The sequence below is a fragment of the Protobothrops mucrosquamatus genome, unplaced genomic scaffold (genome assembly GCF_001527695.2).
Source record: "Protobothrops mucrosquamatus isolate PMUCROS unplaced genomic scaffold, P.Mucros_1.0 scaffold33, whole genome shotgun sequence".
Taxonomy (NCBI): domain Eukaryota; kingdom Metazoa; phylum Chordata; class Lepidosauria; order Squamata; family Viperidae; genus Protobothrops; species Protobothrops mucrosquamatus.
The window spans coordinates 2,094,964-2,113,618 of record NW_015386417.1 but is presented as its reverse complement, the minus strand read 5'-3'; the positions used below and the strand labels follow the sequence as shown (position 1 = coordinate 2,113,618).

Genomic DNA, 18,655 nt, shown 5'->3' with positions numbered 1-18,655 from the left:
GTTTGATTTTTTTTTAGTCTGTGTGCAATTTGAAAATGACATTATATAGTGTTGTCTATTCCACCATTTCCCAAACCTCATGTGTTGAAAATATACTTTCTTAGAGTGAACGCCAGGTTGGGAAAAGGTGAAGTAGTCCAACTAGCAATAGTTTAGGTACAATGTTTAATTAAACCCTGGAAATCCTTTGAGAGGAAAAATGAGCCTAACCTAATGTTTATTCTATCAATGAATTATATCTCTTTTAATTTTGTATTCTTCCAATTATCCTTAAATAACATTTTCAATATACTATTCCAAAAACCTGAGGCCATGTAAATAAATTACTATACATAGTTCAATTGAATATATAGAGATTATAGAAATTTGTATGATTGAATTACTTATCTTCATATCTCTATTCTCAGATTAAATATTCATTAATTTTTTTTATCTGTTTTTCTGCTAAAAGCTATGTTAAGGTTGTTGACAAATTCAATCCAGCAAAAGTTTCAGAGCTTTATCTGGAGTAACCAGAAGGTTATAGATTAGCAACTGGTGAAAGAACAGGAAATACAGAGCAGGAATACATAGGAAACTTTCACAATGGAGGGAAGTGAGATTCTTCACAAGGATATGTAATAAAACCTGTGCTACTTATTCATATAGATAATATGCATTAGCTTGCAAATAGGATACACTGAAATATTTTTAACTCGGAGCCCTGTAAATCCTTCAAAATTAGGTTAATAGGCAACAAAACAGCAAATAGGATTCCATGATAATAATTATATAGATATCAAATAAAAAAGTACTTAAGGTTCATAATCAAAATGAAGAAAGCAACAGTTCCTAATCCTAATTGGTACTCATATATTCTAATGATATTTGTTAAGTATGTATTGATAAAGGTACATGTAACAAGTCCACGTTTTGAAAAATGCAATGTTTTCATGAGTATGCACTCAAATGTAAAGCTGTTTGAAATGAATGGGCTTTACCTCCAGGTAAGTACATTTAGGATTGTAGCCTTAGCAAAGCTGAGGCTGAATAAATAAAATATGTATATTTTGATTTATTTTCAGTCCCTATGAGCACCCCAAGCCAGTAGTGGTCATTTTTAATAAGGATAGCTGTTATGAGGACAGTTGAGTGGATTGGTCTCTGAGCAGGAAACTGATTAAATAGGAAAGTTTCTATTTTAATCAAAATCATGGCAAATCTTGGCTTCCCTACATGTTTTGCTACTGGAAAGCAACAAATGAGTTTCCTGTGTTTAACCTTCTAACTATATCTAAAATGTAGGTGGCTGTAGCTCTAGAAGCTTAAAGAAATGGTTTGAAAAGTGTATAAACATAACTGGAATTCTTTTAGCATCCTCTTTAAAAATGAACTAAATAAATAAATATCCAAAACTACACACCATAACCAAAGAACGAATCCAAAAGCATGTAAAGTATTTTTAGAAGGAATTTTCAATTCAGAAGAGTATTTGCCAGAGAAACCAACAATAAACTAGTGTCATTAACTATATTCATTCATGTATGACTCTATTGCTGAGTCAGGTAATAAATTTCAGGACTATATTTATATAGCTTGAGCCATGAGTAGTTAAATTATTTCATTCCTTAATAAAAGCTGATCCTGGAGGCATTTCTCTGTCTGTGAAATTGATAGTTGAAATTGCTCTGTATTGTATAAGGACTACAAAGAACAGCAGTTCAACAAAGACCATAAAAAAAGTGTTTTTACAAAACACACACAGTCAAGGAAAGTGGCAATTATGGCAGTCTTTAACAAGACTTTAATAAATGTAGTGTTTTCATTATTCCAGTTTAAAAATGTCATTCATTCACATCCAAAGTGTCCCACTCAGCATATTACATAAAACTAGCATGGAAATATAAGTCATATCATTTAAACAGTAAAGATAAAAGTTTTGTTTCATGGTTTCATAAATTTAGCAGCCTGCCACTTATTGTTTTGAAACCATTACTGATAAGCATAAGACATTTTCCGAATGAAGAGTGTCTGAAGTTCTAGCCTACTTTGGTAGATAATCATTTCATAGCATCCACAGGCTACAGGAAGGCAGAAAACAACACAATTGCATTCAGTGTATTATTAATGAAAACCAAGCAGTTCAGGTTCAATAACATATCCACAATCTGTAAATATTTGACGTATAGGGGTTAAAGCAAACATTCTTATAAAATCCATGAACATGGTCCATCTATGACCATGATTCATGATTAATAAAACAATAATGTAAATTTTAACACATTATATGTTCACATGATCACTATAGTAATTCAGAACAATCACTAACACAACATATTGTATGTACACTACATATATGCCACAACAATTTGCTGAGTTGGATCTTCACAAACTCAACAGTTTCAGCAGACATAAATAACTTTGTACCAATGTTTAGGCATTTTAAAGGACTTAAATATTCTCAATATTTTAATTCCTTTTCCAAAGGTAAAACAAAAATCTTTAAAAGTCAGTGCAAATAGAATTCTTCACCAAGAGATTCTTATTAAGCCAAGAATAACCCATGTTTAAGATATTAAAGAAATAAACTCATAACTTTGTAAACTGCCTTCAACAGAGGTTAGATTAGATTAGGAATCCAAAGTCCTACGCCCTATAGTAATGCCTTCTGTGATGATGGAGGCTGTGGTGGTGGTAGTGGTGGTGGTGGTTGGTTTCCTGGAGGCTGGGGAAGAGTTGAGGTGACTAAATTATAACCTGGCATCTGAGACAGAGTTCCAGAATTCTGATAAGAAGTAGTGTCAGTAGCAGCAGCGGGGGATGGGCTGTAGACTGCAGCTTGGCTGGAGTAAGTGTTTCCTGGAACAGAACCAACCATCGTGCTAGAAATAGAGATAGGAAGGGAAAGAAGATAAACAAAAAGATACATAACAAGGTTCACAGAAGTAATCAAATTCTCCTATAAACACATACACAAAACAAGTGTGAGCTTCTCTTCCAATCTCAGTGAAGAAATAGTTAAAACAAAGTACTTGAAGTAGAAATATGAAAGCTTTCAGTCAAATCTTTCCAGCCCCATCTTTTAAACCAGTTTCTTCAGGGGATGTTTCCGTGAACACAAAAGTGTTTCAACTTCTTGGCTTACATAAATAATCTCTTAACTGTACCTATTTCGGCTGGGATAAACTAACACATTTGTCTTTTAGTGTTCTTCTATTTTCTAAACTGCAGCCTTTTTTTAACTCTTCTTTCACTGCTTTTATGCTTGAAATATAATTCAATTTAAGAGAAAATCCAAACTGATCCTTCAGCTAGTTATGTTATGTGACATGATTTATTAATATTCAATAAGAATTACTACTAAATACCATTGATGAACATATCAAATTTTTAGGAATCTTATTCACATGTTACTCTATAAAATCCATTCAATTTCTTGCCTTGGAAGAGCTTCTCAAGATATGAAACCTGTAATTTAACTTCAAAAAAACCACATTTACCACAAAGAAGTACTTCGGGTACAAAAAGGAAATCTAAAAAGATACATATTGTTTTTAAGATGTCTGCAGTCTTTTGACTACCACGAACAGGAATGTTATGGTTTTTCCTCCCAAAATAGTATTTCAAACCATCTTAAAAATCTGTTATTAAATTAACACTCAAAATGAAACTCATTCCTCAATAATCCTAAACAATAAAACTAATTTATGGAACTCTATTTCAATTAGTGTTTTCATTCTGATTTTATCCATGTTCTTTTAAAGTGAAGAACAAATCAAATACACTAAAAAGATTACAGAGATGAGTAATTCAAGATAATTTGATGCTGAAAGTTTCTGTTAATTTCCACTTTAAAACTGGCTAGTTTAGTTTAAAATGTAGATATTTTTTTCCAATTACTTTGTATAAGTTGCCTGGACTGGCTGGCTAGCTAACCCAGAACTTGCTACTGGAGGAACTGTGCCTTGATTAAGAGATGGAAGTTGATCTGATGGAAGGCTGTAGCCTTGCACGTGACTCATCTGTGTATTTCCTCCCACCAAATAAGTATTGCTCTGAGGTTGTCCTGGATAAACCTAAAAAACATCAAATAGGCAGAAACAAATTACAACAATAACTCAATTGGTTTAATTCCCCTCCCCCCAAACAAAAGACTAGGTGGTCATTATGAATCAACACCAACTGGATGGTACAGAATCAATCCATCAAGCAATCATTTCTTTCCAAGATGAATGTAATTTACTATGTATTTTAGTTCTATGTAGTAGAGTTGGGGTATAATAAATTTGACTTCATAACTATGGGCAGATGATATAGATGATATATTTTGCTATGATATATATCACATTAATACTGCCCCCATAATTTTCAAAAAAATATACAACACATTCTGAATAGCACTGATCATTTATGACTAATATATATTAATAACTTTGTAACGATTTGGCTCAAAATGGGACATTATCTCTACAGGTTTTTAAAACATTCAGGTGCATACCTGAGAGTTAGAAACATTAGACTGAGTCATGTAGTATTGAGGGTTTTGTAATTTTGAATACATGGAGTACATTGGATCTTCATTCATCAACTTAGTATATAGTGAAAGGGCTTCCATCACTTTTACATTGAGCTCCGAAAGTTCTGAGTGCTTCCTGGGTGAAACAAATAAAAATAAGTAATATTTTTTAAATACAAGATTTCATCATGAGTTATTTGTAACAGTTTATTGGTTAATAAGAAATAAAAATCATTCCACTGCAAGTCAAAAGTAGAAGCACAGAGCTACTAGAAATAGACTTTTACAGAAGAACAACCTCTTGCTTCCTAACTCCCTTTTTATGACCCTGTAATCTCTTAATTCGGGGTACAGTGGGGGCACCTGGATGGACCTGAGCATTTACTGGCCAGATGCCCTTCCTGAAGCCACACAGAGTTTACAGCAGATGTAACCCTTTTGCTTCCTAACAGCAAAAAAACAAACCTACCAGCCTTTGTAAAAGGTATTTTTTTTAGGTATTTTTATCCTGATCACAGGATAAAAATACCTAAAAAAAAAAGTAGTGACTATTTGGCCTGAATCTCAAGTAACTGCAGATAAGGAACCAACTGTATGCCTTCTCAAATGGGAAAATGGAAACAATAATGGCTACTATTAAAACTAAATAACATTAACACATATCACTTTTTTAAAAACTGTGTAGAAATGTAAACAGTGGTATAACTCTAAAATAGGCCAACTAGTTATAAACCTGCCAAAAATTTCTCTGAAAGCCAGTGTTGCCCATGGCTATAGTCTCAAAACTTCGTAGTTTTCCCTGTCCCCCTCCAATGTTATGTGCTGACTTTGGCATAAAAAAGGCTGCCAATCCCTACTGTAAGATACTAAGCTTACTGCTATTCTTACCGGTCAATATCTTCTAGCTTTTCATCAATGAGAGGTCCCATTTGATGGCACATTGCTAGAAATAGAGATATTAATATGCTTTATTTGCTCCAACTGTTACAAACGTTAACATTGTAATACTTCCAGATTCCTTATTCTATAACATCTCTAAACAAATAACAAGTGCTGTAGATAAATGGTGTTATTAGACAACAGAGCTAAGCATTGTTTCCTTCACTGAATTAATAAACAAATCAAAAGATTTAAGACAGTTAAAGAAAGCTAGTTTTGCAGAAATGGTAAGGATAGCTCAGCTTAGCAGTTTTTGAAAAGGTTTTTAGGGAGGAGGTCTGTTGTGTGACGTTATATGTAACGTGATGGAAAGGAAGCCTACTTTCAAGATGGACAAGCTCTGGAAGGTCCGGCTGGTCATCTGTTGGATCTGCACTTTGCAACATTTGCAACAGTTGGTCCATTTTATCCTAGAAGATGACATACAAATTCTTTATTTGTAACTGCATGAAGTTTGTGCAACAACTTGAATATACTTGAAAGATATTTTTTTTCTTTCCTTCAAAATGGAATTTTGTTCTTCTATCCTCAACTACCCTGGAAAATTAGAATTTAATTTTAAAAATCCATTTAAGTGCAAAAGGTTCGTCATGTGGCATGGAGATGCCTGTTGACTTAAAAAAAACAGAAGATCAAGCCTCATTGCAACACGCAGAAATAAATACATTGTTTCTATATATGGGCTATCAGGGATTTTTTTGGGGGGGGGCGCTATGCTTTCAAGTTAGTCTTTACTCCTGGAAACTTCAGACTGCCCAAGGTCACCCCAGCTGGCTGTGCTAAGGTGGAATTAGAACTAGGTTCTAGCCAGGCACCTTAATCATTATACCAACTGGTTCTCATGGATTATATAATAGCATTTTCTTAAATAAAATTAAATTATGTGCCAAATAGTCAAATATTCACCTTTAAGAGAGAGCAGTACCAGTATTATCAAGCCAGTTAAAAGTAGGTTTAATAATACAGTTGTATTTTCACACCAGATTTCTTTCAATGAAACATATCTCTATGTGAAGAAGGAAGTTCTACAATATCCTTTGTAGAAAATAAATTGTGTAAACTAATACATTTTAATATATTCATGTAAAAATTTAATAAATATCACTGCGTTAAAGAAATACTGGTCAAATTTATACAACTGTTCTGCAACTATAAATATAATTTTAAAGGATATTAATTGATAACCTCAACAAATCTATTAACTGACCTAAAATAAAAGTAACATTTCATATGTTTGAAAATATTTATTTATTTATTTAAGAAAATATAGATGGCCGCCCACTCACTCTCAGTGACTCTGGGTGGTTTACAAAAATATAAAGAATTCACAATACTATGAATAATTTTCAATTATTCTATCATTAATACAAATAGACTATTTCAACATATATAAGCTACTTCAGAAATCTTTAAAAAGCAAGAGCTGAACCTGATTGCTAATCATTAACTACAGCAATACTGCCATCTAGTGATTAAATAGCAAATAAAATGAAACAAGGGAATAGTGAAAGATAATAAACCTGCGACAAACAAAATCTGTTATGTGGAACAAATCTATTAAATTCTTCTAAATCATACATATTCAAAATATTTTGGTATAAAAGTTAAACATTCTAATGAAACAAAAAATGACTTTAAAATATTTAAATCAATTTTATGTAATATTTATGAAAATACATTTATTTGTTTATTTCTATGCTACCCATTTCACTATCTGAAGCAACTCTGGGTAGTTTATAATGCAGTAAAAACATAAATATAAAAACAATTGTCTTTTGATAAATATTTGATTTGTTTGCCACTCCAATATACATACATACATACATACATACATACATACATACATACATACATACATATATATTGCTAATAACGTTAAAACGAAAAACGTGACTCCTGGGTATAATCATCTTCAAATCAATAAAATGTGAGCACCAGGAGTATAATAAACTAAAAAAGTTTAATAACACAAATACACACTAAGCTTTCATCGGAATCTTCCGACATCGTCAGGGCTAAATGCCAGTCCATGGGAGAGTTCCTTTATGGGTAAAACGTCTGTGCACGGCTCCTGGATCTTGTCACAGGTCCCAACTGATTGGGCTGCGCCTTAATTACAGCTTTCGTGCCGTTGACTACTCTTTTCTTGCCTCCCCTGCCTACGTGTGTAAAGCTGCTCATTAGCTCTGCATGTGGCCTTGGGTCTGGTGAACTCTCTCCCCCCCTTTTTTGGTCATTCAGACTCTCCGTATCCCTCAATTCCTCCCCCCTCTCACCCTCCTTCCTTCCCTGCCCTGGTGGTCTTGCTGCGCCGTGTTCCCTGTCCCCCTCTTCTTTTCCACACTCATTTACATACCAGTTGTTATCCCTTGTTCTATGGGGCCACTTTACCACCCTCTCATACCCTCTCTTTACTTCCATTCTCCCCTCTTCTACATCCACACGACCCTCGCTCTTAAAGTTGCTGTCCCGTGCCTCCTCCATTTCTTCCCTCCCCCCGTCTCCGATGCTTACAATCTCCGTGCTAGCCCAGACGCCAACCCCGCCCTCGTCTGGTGGACCTATTGCGATGTGTTCTCTATCCTCTTCCTCTTTTCCCTGCCCCTCATTTACATACCAGTTGTTACCCCTTGTTCTGTGGGGCCGCCTCTCCAACCTCTTGTACCTTCTCCTTACCTCCATTCTCCCCTCTTCTACATTCACACAACCATCGTTCATATAGTTGTTATCCCGTGTCTCTTCTGCTTCTTCCCTCCCTCCGTCTCCGATACTTGCAACCTCCGTACTAGCCCGGGCGATCCCGCCACCTTCGTCTCCCTTTCCATGCACCTTTCCTACGTTCCTATTTCTATGGTGTTGTACCTCCAATCCCTCCATTTCCCTTTCATCCACTCGATCATCCCCATGGGTATTAGTCCAGTCGAACACCCTCATAGTTGTTAGTCGATCATTCCCACAGTTATTAGTCCATCCAGACTCAATTTTCCTCCTCCCCCCATTTTCGATGCTCTCAGTCTCCGTATCGTCTCTAGAATTCCGAATGCCACTCCGTTGCCCTCGTTGGTGCGGGTGGGTCGTCATCGAGTGGTGAATCGGTCCGGTCACCCTCCTGTCCCTTAGGTACCTCCGGGTCGCTGTTGCCCCGAGTCGGCCCCTCCCCTTGCCCTCAGCACCTTCATGTTTCCGCATCTCATCTTCTGCCTGGGTGTCCCGAAAACCGTCAGTATGGCAAACCGGTGTCTCTCTCGGGGATGCTCTTTCTCTCCGACTCCCCAGGGGGTGCGGCGAGGTCTCCAATGCGCTAGTCACCGATCTTTCGTCTGCCAGCGTCCTCCTTGCTTCCTGGGTGGGGGGGTCTCTAGGTCGCTGGTCGTTCTTCAGTTGGGTGCCCATATGTGACCCAGCCTTTTCCAGTCGTTTCGGGAGGCCTGGGGGGGTCTTTGGTTCGCTGGACGCCACTCTTCCATCTCACTGCAGCTCCCTTTCCTCCCGGGAGTGCACAGGTGCGCCCAGGGCGGGGGGGTTCTTCACCCGTTGGTCATCTCTCACCCAGTTGTTCATAGTGCGTTTTTGCCATGGGGGGTTTGTCTCCTCTGTGACCTCCTCTATGGGGGTATGTAGTATGGCCCCCTGCCATCTACGCTGGGGCGGGGGATCACCCGTACTCCACGCTCTTAAAGTTAGATGTGCCGGACATAAGTCGATGTGCCGGTTAATGGAGTCACTATCCGAGAGCCAGGCCTCTTTAAGTAGCCGGCCCCCTTTCGTGTTGTCACTGGCCAGCACGCGCACGTTGTTAAAATCGAAGCGATGCCCAGACTCTGCCATGTGCATCCAAACCTGGGAGTGCTGCTCACCCCTTTTTACGGCTAGCTTGTGTTCGTGGACCCTGGTCTTCACTCTTTTAGAGGTCTCCCCCACGTAATTGCTGGGACAATCTTTACAATTAATCCTATACACAATTGCTGATTTTTCTGTGTTGGAGAGTGGGTCCTTGGGCCGCATCACCTTGGAACGCAACATTTGGTTGGGTCTATGGGCCGCTTTCACCTTGTGGGGTGCCAGCAACCTGGCCGTTGCTTCCGAGACATTGTTAATATATGGGAGGGTGACCCGGGTCATCTGTGGTGGTAGTTCCTCTACCCATAGGTTTGGGGGGTACGCTATGGCGTTTGATGAATTTTGTGCGATACCCATTGCGTCTGCATACGCAGAGTAGGTGGTGTCTTTCTTCCCTTTTGGCTTTTGCCGTGCTGCAATGGGAATCTACTCGTCTAAACAGCATTCTTATGCAGCTGGCTTTGTGGGCTACCGGTAGCCCGCAAAGCCAGCTGCATAAGAACGCTGTTTAGATGAGTAGATTCCCATTGCAGCACGGCAAAAGCCAAAAGGGAAGAAAGACACCACCTACTCCGCGTATGCAGACGCAATGGGTATCCCACAAAATTCATCAAACGCCATAGCGTACCCCCCCCAAACCCCGAGACCACCTATGGGTAGAGGAACTACCACCACAGATGACCCGGGTCACCCTCCCATATATTAACAATGTCTTGGAAGCAACGGCCAGGTTGCTGGCACCCCACAAGGTGAAAGCGGCCCATAGACCCAACCAAATATTGCGTTCCAAGGTGATGCGGCCCAAGGACCCACTCTCCAACACAGAAAAATCAGCAATTGTGTATAGGATTAATTGTAAAGATTGTCCCAGCAATTACGTGGGGGAGACCTCTAAAAGAGTGAAGACCAGGGTCCACGAACACAAGCTAGCCGTAAAAAGGGGTGAGCAGCACTCCCAGGTTTGGATGCACATGGCAGAGTCTGGGCATCGCTTCGATTTTAACTGGCCAGCGCGTGCTGGCCAGTGACAACACGAAAGGGGGCCGGCTACTTAAAGAGGCCTGGCTCTCGGATAGTGACTCCATTAACCGGCACATCGACTTATGTCCGGCACATCTAACTTTAAGAGCGTGGAGTACGGGTGATCACCCGCCCCAGCGTAGATGGCAGGGGGCCATACTACATATCCCCATAGAGGAGGTCACAGAGGGGACAACCCCCCCATGGCAAAAACGCACTATGAACAACAGGGTGAGAGATGACCAACGGGTGAAGAACCCCCCCGCCCTGGGCGCACCTGTGCACTCCCAGGAGGAAAGGGAGCCGCAGCGAGATGGAAGAGTGGCGTCCAGCGAACCAAAGACCCCCCCAGGCCTCCCGAAATGACTGGAAAAGGCTGGGTCACATATGGGCACCCAACTGAAGAACGACCAGCGACCTAGAGACCCCCCCCCACCCAGGAAGCAAGGAGGACGCTGGCAGACGAAAGATCGGTGACCAGCGCATTGGAGACCTCGCCACACCCCCTGGGGAGTCGGAGAGAAAGAGCATCCCCGAGAGACACCGGTTTGCCATACTGACGGTTTTCGGGACACCCAGGCAGAAGATGAGATGCGGAAACATGAAGGTGCTGAGGGCAAGGGGAGGGGCCGACTCGGGGCAACAGCGACCCGGAGGTACCTAAGGGACAGGAGGGTGACCGGACCGATTCACCACTCGATGACGACCCACCCGCACCAACGAGGGCAACGGAGTGGCATTCGGAATTCTAGAGACGATACGGAGACTGAGAGCATCGAAAATGGGGGGAGGAGGAAAATTGAGTCTGGATGGACTAATAACTGTGGGAATGATCGACTAACAACTATGGGGGTGTTCGACTGGACTAATACCCATGGGGATGATCGAGTGGATGAAAGGGAAATGGAGGGATTGGAGGTACAACCCCATAGAAATAGGAACGTAGGAAAGGTGCATGGAAAGGGAGACGAAGGTGGCGGGATCGCCCGGGCTAGTACGGAAGTTGCAAGTATCGGAGACGGAGGGAGGGAAGAAGCAGAAGAGACACGGGATAACAACTATATGAACAATGGTTGTGTGAATGTTGAAGAGGGGAGAATGGAGGTAAGGAGAAGGTACAAGAGGTTGGAGAGGCGGCCCCACAGAACAAGGGGTAACAACTGGTATGTAAATGAGGGGCAGGGAAAAGAGGAAGAGGATAGAGAACACGTCGCAATAGGTCCACCAGACGAGGGCGGGGTTGGCGTCTGGGCTAGCACGGAGATTGTAAGCATCGGAGACGGGGGGAGGGAAGAAATGGAGGAGGCACGGGACAGCAACTTTAAGAATGAGGGTCGTGTGGATGTAGAAGAGGGGAGAATGGAAGTAAAGAGAGGGTATGAGAGGGTGGTAAAGTGGCCCCATAAAACAAGGGATAACAACTGGTATGTAAATGAGTATGGAAAAGAAGAGGGGGACAGGGAACACGGCGCAGCAAGACCACCAGGGCAGGGAAGGAAGGAGGGTGAGAGGGGGGAGGAATTGAGGGATACGGAGAGTCTGAATGACCAAAAAAGGGGGGGGAGAGAATTCACCAGACCCAAGGCCACATGCAGAGGTAATGAGCAGCTTTACACACGTGGGCAGGGGAGGCAAGAAAAGAGTAGTCACCGGCACGAAAGCTGTAATTAAGGCGCAGCCCAATCAGTTGGGACCGGTGACAAGATCCAGGAGCCGTGCGCAGACGTTTTACCTATAAAGGAACTCTCCCATGGACTGGCATTTAGCCCTGACGATGTCAGAAGATTCCGACGAAAGCTTGGTGTGTATTTGTGTTATTAAACTTTTTTAGTTTATTATACTCCTGGTGCTCACATTTTATTGATTTGAAGATATATATTAGCAGTAGGCATAAAAGTAATAATTTGAATATGAGCCAATGGATGAGGTACTTTGGAAATAAATATTAAATCTTTGCACTCAAACAAGAAAAGATTCAGGGAAGAATCTGTGCTCATTATTCAGGCACATCTCTTTTCAGCCTCTAGATGAGTTGTTTTAAGCATCACACTGAGCTGACAAAGCCTAAAAAGAGCGAGAAGTTGAGAAGTGCTGTGCTGTGCTGGTGCAAATTCTGAACCATTTCTTCAAAATAATTTTTGAAGCATGCACAACTTGAAATATCAGTTTCTGTTATATTTACTTCCTAGCAAGTATGTTTATTATTTTTTCAATTAAACAGTAATGAAGATATTACTAAGGGGAAACAATAGGAGGGGAAAATAAAAGCTATAGGAACAATTTAATATGCTTAAAATAGAAAAAAAATTGGCTGAGGTTTTTTTTAGTACTTCGATCTATTGAGAGCACTCAGCCAATTCTGAAATCAAACGACAATACTTCATGTAGCTGGATTTTGTACATACTTCATCAATATACATTGGTTCAGGTTCTGGTTCAATTGTTTCAACTTGAATTTCATCACTAAACTGTACCGTTTTCTTTTCAGACTTTACTGCAAAAACAAAAAATGAAAGAATATTGAACAAAGTGACAAATGTTTTCATTGGAAAATAACTTTACATCAGGTGTTAATATAGATTCAGATTCCTATATAGCACTCCAACCATCCAGTGTCTTCCCATCACTAGCCAAAATATTATTGTAACTCTTAGATCCTGCTGGCAGTGGGCTGCCAGTTAGGCAGAATAGTATTTTCAGGGGCTGAAAAGATTGTTACAGAGGAGGAAATCAGAAGGGCAAAAAGAAATCAGTATACAGCATCTCAACTTCCACTCCAATTTGATTTGGTGAACTGAATATAATTTTCAAGTCAGTTATGTCCACATAATTGTCCTCCTATCCAGCTTCATTTTATTAGTTGCCTAATCAGAATGTAATAAGGTACAATGTGAAATGCTTTGCTGAAATAAAGATATATCTTCAGCATTTCCATTATCTGCTATGAAAGCTACTTGATTGTAAAATAATGTATAAACCTTGCTAATACTTGTTTTTGACAAACACATACTGACTTCAGGTAATTATCCATTGTTTATAACGTTTACACACTAATGCTTTTCTGATTAGTTCTATACATTTCCCAAGCACTGAGGTCAGACTATTCTGTAGTTCCATTATGTGCGGTAGTTTAGTTCAGCATTGACATCATAGCTTCATTATTCTCTAACTGCTATTCTCTAAGAGGAATAAATATGTTAGGAGATAAGACTCTATGGAATCTGTGAAGCGATTTTTGAATAGCAAAGCGAATGACTCAACAAATAACAGTGAAGGCTACCTGCAAATAATCTAGCTTTATCAGAGCAAAGGTGGGCAAGATTAGAAATGTCACAATTAAGCTTGTGCATTTTAATTGTGTGAGAGGAAAGTTGCACAGCAAAGAAGTTATTTGTGCCCCTGTTCTCCCTTTATCCTTAAAGTTGCCTGCCCTTCCTTTATTTGGCAGTTTGGCTCTATTTTTAAAGGGCTCTGAAAAGAAAGTGTGGTAGTAATGACAAAAAAAAGGTTCATGAGAAAGAAAGAAACCGAGAACTGAGCTCAGTCAAGGGAAGCTTCCAGCCTTTCCCCAAAGGAACAGCTGATCAGCAAGCCCCAACAAGGGACCAGCATTGCAGTATGACCAGCAAAAATCATAATGCCAGCAGTGTTGTAACTAGCTCTAGCAATCACACTACACAGCAATGGAAAGTAGAAAGACTCTAGAAATACGCAATTCCAGAAGCTACAGTATATTCCACCTAGGCAAATAAATCAGGAAAAGAGAGTCCTGACTTGAAATCACAGCCACCAACTGTTAGCAACACTAAATCTCTGATAGCACTGCAGTGTACACAAAGCATAGAAAAAGCAGGCAAGATGCCAGCCTTTCTCCCCCCCTCCCCTTCCAACCCACCCAGTACACAGCTATTAGGCTACATAAGTAATTGCAGACAGAGGTGGAGAAGGATTTAGGGGACATTGAAAGCTAAAAAAAAGTATCCCAGATTAAATTAAAATGGAAATAGATTAGGGGATATTAATTAGAATATATAGGACAAATGAATTAGAATTGGATAGAGACTAAGATAGAAGAATACGGAGTAAAATAAATAGAATATAAAACTAAGGGTCTTTTATTATAAAGAAAAATATTTTCTGTAGTAATTAAAATCCTTTTTGAAGGGAATTATTTAGCCTTTTTCTGGCTCTTGCACCATCTATCCAAAAGATCCATGGGTTTTCTCTCACTGTGCTGCTACTCACTCATTTCCGGTTCAGCAGTAAGATCAGCTGTTACAAAATTGGAAGGAAATAATCCTGTCCCTTGATGAGTTTCACCTTTCCACCAGTTTGTATCACTATGAAAGATGAAGAAAATAATTACTTAGAATGGAAAAATAAAAGGTCGAGCAGTGACAAGTTGCATCCCATTTCTACTCACCAAAATACTTTGGACAGCATCCTTGATTAATTCTTGAAGCCATTAAATTAAATACACCCTCTTATCTACTTATCTGTAGGTTTATTAAGAAATGAATAATTCATCTGAAACTAATAAGATAAAGAACAACTATTCAGAGAACTCTAAGGAATATGAAACACAAGGGATTTTTAAAAGGCAGCTTTTCCCAAGTAAAAGTCATGAGTTTGATAAAACTTTGATTTTACAAAGGAGGAAAGACATGGTATTAGTTAAAGTTAAGTCTTTGTGAAGTTCAATTTATGGAGTGTAATAAATTTTACATAATCACTTATAATATAAATACACAATGTAAAACATCTGAATTTAAGTATTTGGTCATTGCCTGAAATCTCTGCTGATAGGGAATTTTACTATATTACAAATGAGCTGCTGCCCATAAAAATTAAAAATATCTTCCTTGGATTATGATTTTTAAAAAAATATTTAAACTAATGTTCTAGATTAGTGTGTCCTTTTATAATACCAAATTGCATTAGTTTTCTTAAATCATATATATAAATAAATCTGGAAATTAATAAAAACATATGTGTTAATATTATTCTATAAATTATTCTTATTTATATGATACCTATTCCTGCAATTCTAATATACAAATTAAGTAGACTTCATTTCTGTTTACATTTATATTACATAAGTTATTTTTTTTCTAAATAATTAAGGTGGATGCATAATTCGACACAATTATCAATCAAGTGGCAAACTTTATTAAATTGTCAAGAGCTAAAATGTTTGTGCTTATGTTCTTGCTTAAAATAATGCATTTGGCTATTACTGTACTGTTGATTCTTATTTGTACTTATTTGTAACTGTTGATTCTTATGCTCATTCAAAGACCATTCAAATTTACGATGTCATTGAAAAAGCAGTACTTAGGACTTCCCAAAATTTCAGCCATTGCTGTATCCCCACAATTACGTGATTGTGACCCAGATGCTTGGTGATTATTTCACAACTACAGCATCCATTTGAATGGTGACCATGGGACATTGGACTTTACAATGGTATGTAATTTGCTTAATGATGGCAACCGGAAGTGCCATCACTAAGAAGTGCAGTCACATAACATCGTTCTTTACAACTGTTTTATTTAGTAATAGGAAAAAAAATCGCTAAATATATTTTACCATTTCAAATATATCACTGCTACAAAATTCTATTCTTAACTTTAAAAGGATTCAGAAAATAGTTTTTCTGTAGGCCTTAGGATAATTTAATTTGTGCCTTGCTATGAGACCAAAGACCAAACAGCATTTTTTTTTTATTTCTATTGTCCTACATAGGAAACTACTTTACTCTTTTTATATGTCACTTAACACTACGTCCAGGTTTTAGCTCCTACATCTTATCTGTCATATGTGTATGTATGTATGTATGTATGTATGTATGTATGTATGTATGTATGAGCAGCATGGTGGCTTAGTGGTGAAGTCACTAGCTCCCATTCAGAAGGTTGAAAGTGCATTCCTAGATAGCGGCAGTTGTTTCTCCCCTAGGGTGCAAAGAAAAAAATATCTGCTGCAAACTCTTGAGTGGTGTCAAGAAGGGCATCTGGCCAGTAAACACTCAGATCCATCCAGTCATCCTGACACTACCCAGAATTGAGGGATTACAGAGCACTAAAAAGGGATGTATGTATGTGTGTGTGCAGGGCTTTTTTTCAGCCGGAACGCGGCGGAACCGCGTTCCGGCACCTTTTTCCGGGCCGGCCGCACCGGAAATAGCCCCTCCCACACCGGAAATAGCCCCTCCCAAATTTTACTTGCATTCCTGTTCTCTAAAGGGGCGGTCCTAGGGTTTGATGAGGGCGTGGCCAGGTTTGAGTTCCGCCACCTTTTCTCCGAGAAAAAAAGCCCTGTGTGTGTGTGTGTGTGGTCATTAACTGAATCATCATGTGACGACCCAATTTTAAGACTCTTTTTTATCAACGTCATTAAGAAAATCACTGCAGTCATTAAATGAAGGGTTTCCCCCATTAATTTTACTTTCTGGAAGATAGTTGGGAAGGTCACAAGTCACAATCAACTGACTACAGGATATTGCAACTGTCAATGATGGGAGCCAGTTGCCAAGCATCCAAATTGTGATGACATGACGACGGGGGTATGAAGGTCATAACTTCAAGGAAGGGTTGTATGTCACTTTTTTTTGGCACCACTGTAACCCCAAACCATTGTTAAATGAATGGTCCTAAATGAAGGACTATATGTAGATATTTATGTTCTGTGTATATTTATTTATATTTCCATAAAATAAAATACATTTCTATATTTTTACTTAATAGTCTAACATTTAAGGAAAAGGTGGAAGAGACAAGATCAGAAAAAGGAAAGGAGGCGAGGTTGTCGTGCAGGAATACAAGCTAATTTGAGGGCTAATCCATATGGAGCTCCATTTCCATCTGTCCTGTTTGCCATCGTTCGCTCCCTAGAGACTAAAATGGAAGATCTGTAACTTGAGCTGGCCACGAACAAGAAGTGTATATCGGAGGTGGTGACCCTTTGAGAGCTGTATGCAATGTAAATTTTATTTTGATGTATGCCGATTGGTGTACTTTCAAAGTGACAATAAAGTTATTATTATTATTATTATTATTATTATTGTTGTTGTTGTTGTTGTTGTTGTTGTTATTATTAAATAGGTAGAACTTGTATTTTCTATCCACTTTATTTTGATTAGTCTTTTCTGTTTCTATAACTCAGGTTTTATTTTTAGTATCCTGTCACATGTACGGTACTCACTGCATTATAGTAAAATATTTTATGCATTCTTATTGATGTTTTAGAAGGAGTTTAGATTTTAGACATTTTTACTGTCTTCTCTAAACAATGTCTGTCACCTTTTGAATGGATTACGGATATACAAGCCTGCGTGAATATGATTACTGTATCCAACACAACATATTGATTTCACTCCAAAGAATCTTCACGGAAGAACTGTTTTTCTGATGCAGTAAAAGAATGCTGCACAAGAATTTCATTATTATAATGACCAAACAGCTGGAGAATGGGCATGCAAATGATCAGTAAGCCCCTAGAGCCATTAGAGGATGTTTTGCAAAAGTAAATGGTTGTATGCTGTTGCCTTAGATTTCTCAGATGACAATGAATGAATTCATTTCACTCATACTTCTTGATACCCCAACTAGTTTGTTAATTCCAAAATTAGGCCACATAAAAGAATCTGTTCAATAAGGCTGATGCGCCAGAATAGTTGCACTATCAGAGGATACTAGCTGAATAAGCCAGTTAAACTGAGGGAAAAATTATTTGATCCCCTTCCAGATTCAGTCATAGTTTTGTTCCATACAGTATTAACCTTGTGAACTCTAAAGCTTCCTCCTTCCGTTATGTATTCAAGAGGGACAGTGATTAATATTTATGTTACTTACGTGTAAGGTTGTAGGTCTATACATATGTTGTACATAGTATGTTTAAATGTGTGTAATGTATGTTTACACTTTGAGAACAAGCAACTAAATTTCATTTTTAATGTGTGCCATTGTACCCACAGTAAAAAATGACAATAAAGGTTATCTATCGAATGCTATTTCGTACTTACCCTTATACGGTTTTCTTTAGATGTACATTATAGTCATCTGTGAACAACCTAGCGGGTGGCTAGCCTTCCTGATCAAAGGATACTTTGTCACAATACCGCTTTTTATATCTTTAACTATCACCTTCCTCATGTTATGGCGAATGGGCGTTGTCTTACCTGAACGCCATTTCTCAGCATGTAGATGTAGCCTCCACCGATGGGTTATCAATGCCTCCTTGCTCAGTTTAGACTAAGATCAAACTTTGGCCACGCCTCCTTGGGGCTGTCCTTCCCCAGTTTGTTGATTGACGAGGCGAAGCCCACATGATCCGACACAACACTCCTCCTGAAAATACAGC

General features: G+C 38.9%; 1 protein-coding gene across 2 annotated transcripts in view; it reads right to left on the bottom strand.

Moving 5' to 3' along the window:
- Positions 1–1,754: 1,754 nt before the first annotated feature.
- STAM (signal transducing adaptor molecule) overlaps positions 1,755–18,655 on the bottom strand; it is a 39,858-nt gene continuing 22,957 nt past the window's right edge. For both annotated transcript variants that reach the window (XM_015811221.1, XM_015811222.1), the window contains exons 8-14: positions 14,540–14,634; positions 12,700–12,788; positions 5,757–5,844; positions 5,384–5,438; positions 4,478–4,631; positions 3,880–4,055; positions 1,755–2,861 (exon numbers count right to left, since the gene is read on the bottom strand). In XM_015811221.1, the coding sequence (XP_015666707.1) occupies positions 2,633–2,861; positions 3,880–4,055; positions 4,478–4,631; positions 5,384–5,438; positions 5,757–5,844; positions 12,700–12,788; positions 14,540–14,634 (886 nt within the window). In that variant the 3' untranslated portion in view covers positions 1,755–2,632. The remainder of the gene's footprint in view (positions 2,862–3,879; positions 4,056–4,477; positions 4,632–5,383; positions 5,439–5,756; positions 5,845–12,699; positions 12,789–14,539; positions 14,635–18,655) is intronic.